The sequence below is a fragment of the Chelonoidis abingdonii genome, chromosome 22, assembly GCF_003597395.2.
Source record: "Chelonoidis abingdonii isolate Lonesome George chromosome 22, CheloAbing_2.0, whole genome shotgun sequence".
In the NCBI taxonomy this organism is placed as follows: Eukaryota; Metazoa; Chordata; order Testudines; family Testudinidae; genus Chelonoidis; species Chelonoidis abingdonii.
In genome coordinates this window covers 26,626,187-26,638,845 of record NC_133790.1, presented here as the reverse complement: position 1 = coordinate 26,638,845, position 12,659 = coordinate 26,626,187, and the positions used below count along the sequence as shown (strand labels likewise).

General features: G+C 48.1%; 1 protein-coding gene across 1 annotated transcript; it reads right to left on the bottom strand.

Annotated features, from left to right (window-relative positions):
• Positions 1 to 561: 561 nt before the first annotated feature.
• On the bottom strand, positions 562 to 12,272 carry TBX3 (T-box transcription factor 3). The gene is made up of 7 exons (XM_032800011.2): positions 10,800 to 12,272; positions 8,826 to 9,093; positions 7,586 to 7,732; positions 5,421 to 5,497; positions 4,009 to 4,166; positions 2,144 to 2,814; positions 562 to 1,050 (listed from the first exon to the last, which is right to left on the bottom strand). The coding sequence occupies exons 1-7, from the start codon at positions 11,192 to 11,194 to the stop codon at positions 607 to 609; spliced, it is 2,160 nt and encodes a 719-aa protein (XP_032655902.1). The 5' UTR covers positions 11,195 to 12,272; the 3' UTR covers positions 562 to 606.
• Between the last annotated feature and the right edge of the window lie 387 nt (positions 12,273 to 12,659).

The following is a 12,659-nucleotide window of genomic DNA, read 5'->3' as shown; positions in this document are numbered from 1 at the left end:
TTATCCCTGGGATTTTTAACAAGCATCCAAAAATAAAACAACCCCCTCTCCCCCTAAGCGGACTACTATGGAACATGCAAAAAGCCATAAGGTGGCTTTGAGACATCACAAGAATATGTCAAAAGACACAGCTTCCCTTAATATAGACTAACAAGAGCTATATTTGATAACCCAGCTCCAAAAAAAACCCCAATATTGAAAGAACTGATATGCAAGTTACTTACACCTTTTTTAGAAAAAAAAATCACTTGTCTTATTTTATTTTGAATCCATATGTTTGCTTGCTTTACACATTGAAGAAAAGAAATCACCACCACCCACACAACCCCCTCTCTGGCCCACATGTCATTGCTGTGATCAGCATGAGCTTTGATAGCAGCTTTCAAACCAGCTCTTCCACCTCCAGGCCCCCACCCCTTCTCCTTCGCCCATTTCCAGATACGTTTTGCTGATAAGCCAGCGCGGTCCGCAGAAAGCTTCCTTCAGACAAAGTGCACTGCCAGAGTGATTTGAAATGAGACCATAGAGGGGACCCCCCCCATGTTAACCCACTCTCCCCCCCCCCGCCCCTAGAGCGGAAGGGGGTGCAGTGGCGAGGGGACAGCACTAAGGAGACCCACTCCTGGATCTGTCTTGCTTGGATTCGAGTCCGCTCACTAGGCGCTGGATGTTCTGCAGTTCGCTGGTCGCTTCCTTCTCAGAACAGAGTTTGGGGGACAGGGACACGGATCCCGAGGAGAGGGTGGAGGACCTGCTGTTGAGTTCCGAGCCAGAGTCCAAGGCTACTGAAGCGGGGCTAGCTGCCAGGTTGCTCGATTTGCCCTCCCCGGTGCTGCTGGCCCCGGTGGGCAGGGCGGTGGTCAGCAGGCTGCTGCTGTCCGGCAGGGGCACGGGGATGGAGTAGGGGCTGTACCTCAGCCGAGGGCGGACCGCGCTGAGGAAAGGGTGCCGATGCACTGAGCTGCTGGCTGCGGAGGAGGCGGCGGCTGCAGCTGCCATGTAGGTGTACGGGTATGGAAAGAGGCTTCCGAAGGGAGACATGGCCAGGCCCTGCGAAAAGAAAAACAGAAGCAAAGGGGGAGGGGGGGAGCGTGTCAGTGGTTTTTCACCCTTGGTCCACGTTCCCATGCAGCCCAGAGAGCCGGAGAGAAAACACACCGCTCCCTCGGCTCGCCACAAATCATCCCCCCTGGCTGGGGAGCTTTGGGGTCTGTTTTATGGAACAGGAGACACACACACAGGCCTGCATGTCAAAGGCAGAGCCGCTGGGAGTGTGAGAATTTACACCCAGAGCAGATCAAGGCAAGGTAGGGCACAGCCAGGCCACCGTTTGCAGGCCCCAAAGTGGAGTCACTTCAATTCATTTGGAAACACCTCCCAGGCTTTCCACAAAAGGTGCTGATCACCCATTCAAACCACTGGGCCCGAGGCCTCTGAAAATCAGGCTATTTTACACAGGAATGCGAGTGCTGAAGTTTAGGCACCCAAAGTTTGAGAACTGTGGGCCTGTAGATACAAGAGAGACCATGGTCCCTAATGGAAATTAGTGGAGATCCCCCCCCCCCCTTTTTTTTTCTACACAATCTTTTCTTTATTTCACTTTTAAAAGCCCTACAGTCTCTCTCATCGCTGACTGATGAATTTCAAATAGCACCGATTCCCCGCACCCTTCAGATCACCAAATTCACTATGCATCTTTAAAACAACCACCTCAAACTCGAGGTTAGTAAGGATTATTTGAAGTAAGGAAGTCACAGCGCTTGGAAGGGAACCAGCTCTAGATCAAACACACTGTACACAAGTTTCCCAGGGAAAAATAAAAATGAAAGACTGAAAAAAAGAAAAACAAAGATCCTCCCTCCTCCCAATTTTCTATCCTAGGTTAATTTTTATACAACCTGGTGCTTTCAAACCCGTTGCAATTTTGTAAAACTGCTCCCTACCGGGGTGTGTGGGGGGTGGTGGTTCTGACTCTGTTCTTAGTTGCACAAGTGTAAATCAGAAGTCAGAACCCAGTGTAAACCAAAGGCGTCTCAGACCCCTTGGGCAGAGAAGGCTTCGCAGCCGGGTTGGAGGGAAAGGAATCCCAGCTCAGCAGCACCCTGTGAGTGCCAGGGTTAGGAAGGGCAGGCCTGGGGGGTACCTGAGAAGCCAGGACGTGCTGCTGGAGATGAAACGGTAGCGCAGCTGCCGACGCCCCAGAAAGTCCTTGAGCCGCTGCTGTGGCCATGACAGTGCTTTCCAGTCCGCTGACCCCGGCCGATGCCCCGGACACGGTGGCCAGCAAGGGGCCCATGCCGGCTGCCATGCTGGAGAAGGCTCCCCCCATGGCGAACTGGCTAGGGTGCAGGAGGAGCGGGTGCCCGTTGCCCAGGGGGTTGAAGAACTGCTGGCCGGCCAATCCGTGGGGGAAGCCGAGGTTCTGCAGGGGGCCTTGGTTCAGATGCGCCGGGCTGTCAGTCTGAACCGTGAGCGGGGCGAAGGGCTCCTTGCTCAGCAGCCGGGACTCATCCACCTTCGGGGCGTCCCTGAGGGGGCTTTTGAGTTCCTCGCTGCCCAGGCCTCTGGTGCTGGAGGAAATGGTGGCCGGGCTGTGCCTGGAGTCAGGGGGGGCTTTCTCAGTCCGGCTGGTGCCTTCCCTGCTCTTGCTGGCCGCTGCGTCTGGGGAGAAGAAGGGCGCTTTGGCCGGGCTGCCACCCTTCTCTCGGGGGTCTTCCGCCGCCGCTGTGGTGGTGCTGATCTTGCCGGAGTCACTGGGCAGCTGCTGCTCATCTTTGCTCTCGGCGTCGCTCTCCGGCTCGCTGGGGCACAGGTCTGAAAAGCAAAGAAGCAGGCGCTATTGCATAATCCTGGCCCTGGCTGCAGAGCCATGTGCCCTGCCAGACAGCACCTCTCTGGGAGCTCCCCTGTCCTAGGGCTGGAGAAATATTCCGTGCAAGCCTGAACTCAAACCATAGCGAATCCTTCCACTCCAATCAGCAGAGGAACCTCATACACGTGTGTATGGCAAACTACCCCAAACTGAACGTGCCTCGGCGAGTCAATTAAACCGGCGTAAATCCGAATTAGCTGCCACATAAATCTGTACTGGAACTCGGAGCAGGTCGTGGAGCGCATTGTGTGCGTATACCAAGCAAAATCCTCCTTTTCCTGTTCAAATATAATTAAACAGGGGCTTTTAAAAATAACGTTATGGGATTTTGGTTGGTTTCTAAATTACTTTCTGCAGCTTTCAGACTCTTTTTTTCCTCCTGTTTAAAGACAGGAAACCCGCTGCAGGCTTTGAACAAACTCTTTCCCTCCTATCCCCACCCCCACCCCTCCTGGCCCTGCATCAGATTCCTGGGTATTTTATCTCCTAACCTCAGTGCAACCTCCAGGTGTTAAGATCGAGTCTGTTTTTCAGATCCCCTCCCACCTCCACCTCTGCACGACTTTAAACCACAGAATAAATAAAATAAAATTGGGGAGAGGAGAGAATTGAAAAAGAAATCCAATGTCTTGGCCGACAAAACAGAAAGTCCAAGGAAGATTTCAACACCACCGCCAAGAAAAGGGGAGGAACAATAAATCCACCGCGATTTTTCTGCAAGAAAGTAGGATTTTATAAAAGGGGGCCGGTGAAGGAGCCTGCCTTTAATAACAGATTGAAACATGAATATTAATGGCCCGGCTCCAGTTTTGAACTTTTGCCCCGTGGTCTGCCTTTGCTCCCTTGACTCGGGGCTGGCTTCTTTCTGAACCACAGGGAGGGGGGAGGAAAAAAAAGAGAGAGAGAGAGATTGAGCGCACAGCAGCAGAAAAAAAGCGAGGGAGGGTGGGGAAGAGACGCGGGTCTGTATATCTAAAGAGCCTTTAGCGGATGCATGTTCAAAATCATCTGCTTCTCTGTCGCCAGAAGTTTGGCCAAGAGCGAAACTTCTCCTTCACGTCAAAAGGGGAAAAACAAACCCAGAGACGGTCTCCGGCGCAGGGATCTCGAAGGTGCGTGCGGGGACCGAGCCTCACCTTTCAGATTGGATGTGCCCACCGCAGACACGGCGGGGGACGAGGACTGAGCGAAGCACTTAAAGGCGGTCTGCTCGCTGGAGGACTCATCGGAGGTGGCGTTCTCCTTTTTCTGCCTCTCGTCATAAGCTCTCATGGACTGCAAGGTCAGCTGCTTTCTGCGGGAACAGCGAGGGGCAGAACCTCTTCAGAGGGCTTCTTCGCTCACCCAGCACTTCAGTTAACCTGATAACTAGCCCAGCTGCCCGGCTGCACCCCACCACCCTCTTCTGGCTGCGCAGCGGGATGGGGGCCACGGAATCTTTGCATGAATAAAGACTTTGTACATTTCATTGTGTTTGGTGGGGATCGGGTCACATTTATTACGGATCAGGGCTCATGGAAGGAATACATTTTCTGCAAGCAGAATTTAAACTCTCCGGATCGTCTGCTAATGAGAACAGATTCTTGGAAGCTGTTAGCATCAGTACTTAGCAAGGGCAGAGTATTAAATAAATGAGAAGGAAAAAAATAATTCCCAAGCGATTAGCTTTTAAAATGTCAGGATGTTCCTGAGATCTCAGGCATCTTAATGGTTGCTAAGATTGCTAGGAAGTGGTTATTTTGCTAGGTACTTTATGTAATCTTTTCACCAACAATTAACCCGGAGTGAAATCTATTTATATTTAGAGAGAAATTAGAAATAATTTCCGTCTTGTGGCTTCACCGTGGGTTTTGTTTTCACACTCTGCTGCGGGGGCGGGAGCGAGGGTTAAAGAACCAATATTTTTCATCTTGAAAATGGATCGGAAATTGATAAAATACCACCTCCCCCGTTAAATAAAAAGCTTCTCTGTTAGGGCATTAAAACAAGCCTGTTGCCAGAATAAAAATGCTTTGTGTGCTTCTATATAAAATTCGAACTACTCCTACTTCATAGAAATCAAAAAAAAGTCCTGGACAATTTTATAATCAAGGTGCCATCTTTATAAAAGAGATGTATTATATTTTCTCTTCAGTATAGAAAGGGGTTTTTAACACCCCTAGGAAGACACCAATGTACATTATGGCATGTATTTAATCCTGGGCTCTCAGATCTATACTTCATTCCTCCTATTTTTTAAAGCCAGCTGCAAACATATGCTTTAATAGCCTTCTCTTTTAAGAGAGATTTCTATCCCTGGCCGCATGTCATTTTCTTAAGATACCAATCCCACGTCTCATATCAATCCAATGCAGTGCAGTGCAGAAAAAGGTAAAAACACAATCGAATCACCCTCAGTCTGTTTTGCTTTATGAAACAAACGCTCCTCAATCAATTTGGCGGGGGGAAGGGACTAGTTTGGAGCAAGCTGCAAGTTATCTTGACCTCTGGACATGTTCTAAAGTTGGCCAGATGGAAAGAACAGGACAGGACAACTTTTCAGACTTACCTTTTCTCCCTCCTTCCATTCCCGGTGTCGCGAAAACCTTTGGCAAAGGGGTTGTTGTCAATTTTTAATTGGGTTATCTAAAGAAAGAAGAAAGGTGGGGAGAGGCCACAAAGTAAGCCGCCTATATTTTCAAAAATCTCCTCCCTCCCCTGCAATCCATACAGCGCGAGGTTTCCTCTTCAAGAGACACAGCGCATACATCAATACGTGGAGGGGCAAAGATTTTTGCGTTGGCAGGGGCAAGCGGATTACTTGGTGGATCTATACGTTTGAATACTCTGACTTTGCACAGCTATAAAGACCCGTTTATCTCCTCAGTTACACGGACTGGCTTAGTCGCACAGAAAGTCTTGCTACTGAAAATGCCCAGGGTTGCTAATACCGCGCTGGAAGGAATGTAACTAAGTGCACTGCGATCCATTAAAGTTATGCCTCAGTTTAAACTCTTCAAATGCTACAATTAAACCGCAAACGAATCAGAGCCACCCCCTTGCTATATAATAAAGTACTTTATATAGTTAGATTGCACAGCGTGTGTTGGAGGGGGAGGCGAATATAGAGATGGTTTTATTGAAAACGCCTTGTAATGCATCAAGATTTTTTAGATTAAAAAGCACCGGGTTACCCTTGAAAACATTTGTTTTCGCTTATCCGCTTTACATTTTTAAAGGCTCTTTAAAGAATCGGTAAGGCCCGGGAGATCTTAAAGAGACACTGGGTAGATGTAAGCCTCCCTGCAAGTTTGCGGAGTTCCTGTAAATACGAGGCGCGGAGTTTACACTAGAAAAATGCGCCAAGGTTTCATTTACAAAATCGGGGGAGCTGACAGGGTAAGGGGGAAGAGTATTTTATTTATTTATTGCAAACCCAGCAACCTCCGCTTAGAGAGCAAAGCAGCTCCCTAAAACATAACTTATGCCTTCTGTTTGGATTCCCCGAACTCTGCGTGGTATCTCCTCGGTCTATAAAGTTAAACCCAGCACCCATCAATCGCACGAAACTAACAAAGGCCTGGCTAGGTGAGTCGTGGAATGTGGGTTCCGACCTCTCGGGCAGGATCGCCAAGATAGAGCAGGAGGCGAGGGGCACTTTGCTTCCATTACAATAGGCCTTACACACAATTTCATGGCAATGAGACAAGTACATTGAGTTCTATTCTGCAAAGAAGTCAGGCTCCGCTGACGGCTTCAAGCGAGCACCATTGCTAGCAAGTCCCAGTGCAAAATCCAGCCTCATCTCGTCTGCAAACATTTCCCTTCGATTTCTTTACCCACAAACACCCACAAGCACGCTTGCAGAACCAGTGTAAACTACCCTCCTCCCCCCAAATGACAAATAGCTCTTTAAAATAGAATTATTAGAGGGTGAGGAATCTTCCCTCCAACTTTTAAATACAAGGGGCATACAAGAATTTACATATCACAAAATTCCAGCAACTCAGCCAGGTGCTTTAAATCCAGCACTTTTTAGTTTAACGAAAGAAATATAACGTGTGGGGGGGGGGCAGGAATAAAACCCTCCAGTTTTGATTCTTTGGTTCCCAAGCCCTGTCTCCGTTGTCCTAAATTCAGCAATCACCAATCTGCCACACACAACTCCTTGGGTGCAACCGATCCACTGGCAGACTGGAAAAGTCTGGAGAAGTCTGGCGCGCTACAACTTTCTCCACACTGGCTCGTCCAGCCCTTACTGCTAAACTCTGCTAGAGAGCCTCCTTGATCGGAACCTACTCCCTCCCGAATCAATAACAACAGTAATAAAAGCACTGCAGGACAGAACTAATAATAGGAAGCAAAGGTGCTTTCTTTCCAGCCTTATCCCCGGTGTTGTGAAAGGAGGTAAACTGGTACAAAGGCCAAAGGCAATGTAAACGCTCTGACCTGTCTTTCTAAACACCGATCGGATTGAAAGCGCCCCCCCCCCCCGACACACACACCCTGTTACTCGTATTTAATCCACACCGAAAACACCGATACCCGCCCTCACGTGCACACTCAGTGTAAACCCTCCCGTTTGAAATCACAGCTCCAAGGCAAATTGGACACGCGATAGTAGGAGCCTGGTTTGCACTGCAGACTTCCTGATTTTCCGAGCAACAACGCACCAGAAAAGCTTTCTTTTAAAAGCCAAAGCACGACAAAGGAATCCCTCCCGACCCGCCTTACCTTATCGTTCTGGTATGCGGTCACGGCGATGAATTCAGTCTCGGGGAATACATAGGTTCGGAACGTGCTGTACGGCAGCTTGAGGATGTCGTTGGCCCGGACAATATGGAACCTCGGTTGGTATTTGTGCATGGAGTTTAAAATTGTCTGCAATCGCGGGGGGGGGGGGGGAATACAAAAACAACAACACCCGGACTTACAAGGGGGATCGGTTGTGAGGATGAAGGTGTTCCCGCTCCACTCCCAACGCACACCTTGCCGTCCCCACACGTTGACAGCTACGCTTCTTGGTTTTCAATTAAAATACATCTCTCTACGCGTTTTGAAATCGATCAGCATTTTGGCAGCAGATGGGGGAGGGGGAGAATCGTTTGCGATAAGGACAACATGTATTTTAATTTAAAATACAATCCAGGGCCTTAGTTGTAACTGATTGGCGGTCCCAACCCACTTAAGGCCTTCTGCGAAGAGCAAAAATTTATCATCTAATCAAATCACAGCCGGCAAATGCAATCTTCACAGCATTAGAGATTTTCCAACTCCCTGCTCCGATGCAGGCTTCCCAAGGAGAGAGAGAGGGGATCATTTAACTTCTTTTAGCACTTATCAGCCTATTTGTTTGATTTAATTATTAAGTTAGCTTTATCACTGCACACCCAGTAAATGTAATGGAGTGGGTAGAAATGAATGGGCCCCTTGACCTCTCATTTTTGTGTCTGTTTATTTTCTCTCTGACTTGCATTATAACATCTTGATTCATATATATTTAAATGTTTGCATTCCCGAGCATTGAAACCCTTTATACACATCCTCATATAATTTCCCCACAGTAAAAATGCAGTCATCACTATTTTAAAGCCAAAGTTGGCTCCAATGAGCTTCTAGATGTATCAAGATTGAAATTAGTATATTCATCAAAAGGGAAATAAATACGTTACATTATAAGCTGGACACGTGGGTATTACAGAGGAGGGTTATTTTTTTTAAATTATTATTTCCACAAATCTATTCTTTATCGAGTTAAAATCAATGCAAAAGCTGCTTCTTTCTTTTTATTCTTTTCTTCCTCTTTGAACCCCCCTCCTGCAATATTCCAGATCTGTTCGATTATGTAGTTTGCTAGGCTTCTCCCTCTTTGCAAACTCAGTGGCTGGTTCTGTTGCAAATTGTATTATGTGGGGGTGGGAGGGGAGGAATGAAAGAAAAAGTGAGAGAAGAACCCAAAGGAAAAGGAACTTACAAATCCATGCTTGTCAGAAATATTGTTAGTCAGTTTAAGTTTGTGGAAAGTGACGACTTTGGACATCCATTGTTCTCCTGTAGCCGGACTGTCCGGGTGGATGTACATTCTCTTTGGCATTTCAGGGTCAGCTTTGCCGGCTACCATCCACCGGGAATTATGGAATTTATATCTACAATCATCAGCCGCCACAATATCCATCAATAAAATGTACTTGGCCTTTTTATCCAGCCCAGTGCATCTCACTTTAAATGGAGGAAACATTCTCCTAGGGATGTAGAGAGGAACAGGCAGGCAGAAAAAAGACAAGATAAAAAAACAAACCATACACACAAAAAACAACACCTCCCCCACCCCATAACCGCCTATATCCCGGTGCCACTTCAACCAGTAATTTCATGTCTCAATAGCAAAAGGCTCTGAAATCAACACCATTTACCACCACCACCCCCGAAAGTGTTTTTTTTCCCCCAATCGCTTAGAGGCTTCAAGAGAAAATTCTTCCTCCAAAAAGCATGTGCTGAGGATAGGTATATTTCCCTACCACCGCCACAAATTCCCCGCCCTCCACTTCCAAACTTCAAAGCCTGACATAGCATTTGGATCTTGCAGCGATTTGTGTTTGTTTGATTTTATTTCCGAATGCTGCACAAAGGAACACGGGGAGCCATTGGTTAATGTGTAAATGTTCTGCGTTTTTAGGAGTCATTCCATTAGCTGTGGGGGCGAAACAAGATTTCTGCTGGGGCCGGGAAAGAGCCACAATGTTGTACATACGTGTGAAATTCAGACTCCAGTAATGTCTCCATGCAGGAGAACATATCTGAGCAGGGTTCCTTGCAAACCACATTCCCCTATGCTCCTATGTCCAGTTCTAAACTGCAACAGGATACCACAAATTTGCTGTTTATTATACCGAGTGGTTGGCATTCAGCAATCTTCACTTAAAAGGAAACACATGACTTTGCAACAAATAAGAAGTATCTAATACTCTTCAATCTTTCGTGCAAAAGTTTGGCCACAGAAAAACGGGGGAGGCGGGAGGGTTTATAGGGACAATTTTCTCCCGCTCTCAGTTCTTTGTGGCTATACAATCTACAAGTCATGCAATAAAAAAAACCCTGTACATTAAATCTTACTATTATACGCATTATAGGATTACTTCTCAGGAACGGTACAAGAGTTATTTGCTCTTGCAGATTACATATGAATTAGAAGTGTTTATAATAAAATACAGTTAAGTACGATTAATTGTGTATATAGGTATGTATATATGTAATTCATATGCGTTTTATTAGTATACACATTATATTATACTCACACATATAACATAAGTACATTCATATTTAATATGTCTGTGTATGCCTAGATAGATAGACAGATAGATACACACACATCAATGTATATATTCTAAGATACCAAAATCGCCCGCAAAACCTTCTCTAGGACAGAAATCTATAACTCTGCGGTGTGTTTAAGATTATTTTTTTCTTTTTTTATCAGTGTATGTATTTCCAAATACCATTAGTCAGCACAAATGCTTGCATAGATCACAGCAGAAACACAGATTCATACGGAAGCAACTGAAAAAGCTAAGTAATTTCATCTACCATTGCTATATTTACTTCAAGAGCAGAATTATGCCCCCTTTCCCATTGATCAGGGACAACATGCGGTAAAGCAGAAATCAAGCCAGTTTAAAGCCTAACCAAAATTATTGTTTTCTCTTCTAGTATTCTACACAGTAACACTGAGCTGTTTTCTCACACGCAGACACACATATTCACAGACGCAAAATCAACATCGACTATTGGCGATTCAGCAGCTGAATAGGGCCCTGCAGCTTAGTCACTGCAGCTGGGTGAAAGTTTGCATAATTCCAGATGAAACAAATTTTCTGGAGGAAGTCGGCGCCTTTCTTTGGCACTGCATTGTGGGGTGGAGGGGAAGAAAGAGCCAAACACACAGACCTACCTTCCTGATTTAGTGATCACCATTTCGGTGCCCCTTTTGTGGAATTGTTCCCAAAGTTCTTTGGCTTCCAGATGCACTTTGGGGTCATCTTCCACCTCTTCCTCTGGCTCCAGGGTTTTTAGAGGCCTCAGATGAGCTGCCGCCTGGTGACCCAGGGAAGAAAAAGGAATGCCAGTCTCAGCCGCCCCGACTAGTTGATCCATAATCGGCTTGGCCAGAGCCCCGGGAAGGGAGAGTGCAGCCGCCCCATTGGGAGGCAAAGCAAGCGCCGGGAAGAAAGGAGGTTGGTGTCCCAGTACTGCACCCATGGCAAAGTCCGGTGCCCGGTGAGGTAAAAAGGGATGATAAGCCATGCTTGTCCCAGGGATGACTGGCTCTCTCATCGGTCTACTCATCCACTCCCCCCGGACCTTCCTACTGCTGGAGGAGCCCTGGAGTGGTTTCTAACAGTACATCATGGGGGGAAAAATCACCCCAAACAGGATGTGTGGGGGGGCGAGATCTATGGGCACAGAGTACATGAAACAGAAAAACTACACACTGCACGCGGCCCAGTCAGGAGACATAATCACTCAGGACAGCTTCTCCTTGTGGCGGCAGCTGATTAGTCTTAATGGCTTTTTTTTTCCCCCGGGTGGAGGTTCTTGCATTCAATTTCAAAGGATGTAGAAGCAGCAGAAGAAAATCCAAGGATGTGGCTGCGGCGGACGGAGGTCTCCGCTGTGCACACAGGAGCTCCTGGAGCCTGTGCGTGTTTTATTTTCCTTCCCTTGGTTGCAGGGTCGAAGCCGGGTTTTCTTTCTGTGGTTTAATGTCTTGTTGCGGTAGGGGGGTCCCTTCCCTTCCTTGCACAGTTAGGCTGCAGAACAGAGCCTGGGAAGGGAAGGGGGGAGGATAGAAAAACAAACAAAACTCCCCACAAAACAGAGAGGCACCCCTGGCTGGATCACCCTCCTAGCAAGCAGCAGCTACAAAATTTGCAGTGAAATCTCGCTTCCGTTTCCCCCGCCCCCCTTCCCCGCAGAGCCTTCGGATGGAGCCCTGATTCCAATAAGGATCTCTTCTTCTCCTTTCTTTCCTTTCCCCTTCCCTTCTCTCTCTCTCTCCCTGCCTTTTTTATTCGGAATTACACCCCGGTCTCCGCTCCGACCACACTCCAGCAGAGGGGAGAGAGAGCGAGCGACTTTCAGCTCCAAGAATTCCCTGTGAGCTCTGCTTCCCGTGCACCAGATTGTAGGGATGTGTTATGGGTCGCAGGGGAGCTGGAGCCTACTTGATTGGCTCTTTGACGCTTTCGGACCAATTGTGTGGCTCCATAGGCGTGGTTTTGACAGGTCGGGTGGAGGGGGACAGAGCCGAGTTATAAAAAGAAGGTGTCGGAAACTGTAACGCTGCAGCAAAGCATCGCTACTACTCCATGGCGTGTGAATATGTCAACATGATCAGAGGGGAGGGCGCAGCGAGCCACTGGGGAGAGAGAGAACCGCCTCTAGGTGGCTTCTCCGAGACGAAATCGCCCCCCCACCCCGGCTCGAGCTGCTCCAGCCCTAAAGAAGGGGGGGAGGGGGGTGCTGGGAGCTGCTCTCCTGTCCCTGGAACAGAGCGGGGCTCCGCAGCTCTCTCCGGTTAGGGCTGGCCGGCGCTGGGCATTTTCATTTTCGATTTAGCAGCCGCCTAGCCCAGCGGGGTTTGCATTGCCTCGCCGCCTAGCCAGGCAGCTGCCAAGGGGCCGGGGGGTGGGGGGGCTTGGAGCCGAGCTAACTCTGCCCTGGGAGCGGCACCTTAGTTCTGCAGTCCAGGAGGTGCGCGATTTGTGGCTGCTGAAAGGCCTTAATGACCCGGGTCTCTAGGGGCCTGCTG

Bases quoted from the DNA above. Each gene is read 5' to 3' on its own strand.
- TBX3 (XM_032800011.2), bottom strand. From the start codon at position 11,194: ATGAGTAGACCGATGAGAGAGCCAGTCATCCCTGGGACAAGCATGGCT. The intron at 7,733-8,825 runs GTAAGTTCCTTT...CCGCGATTGCAG, and splicing joins TTTCTGACAAGCATGGATTT to ACAATTTTAAACTCCATGCA. The intron at 4,167-5,420 runs GTAAGTCTGAAA...CTGTTCCCGCAG, and splicing joins AATGGAAGGAGGGAGAAAAG to AAAGCAGCTGACCTTGCAGT.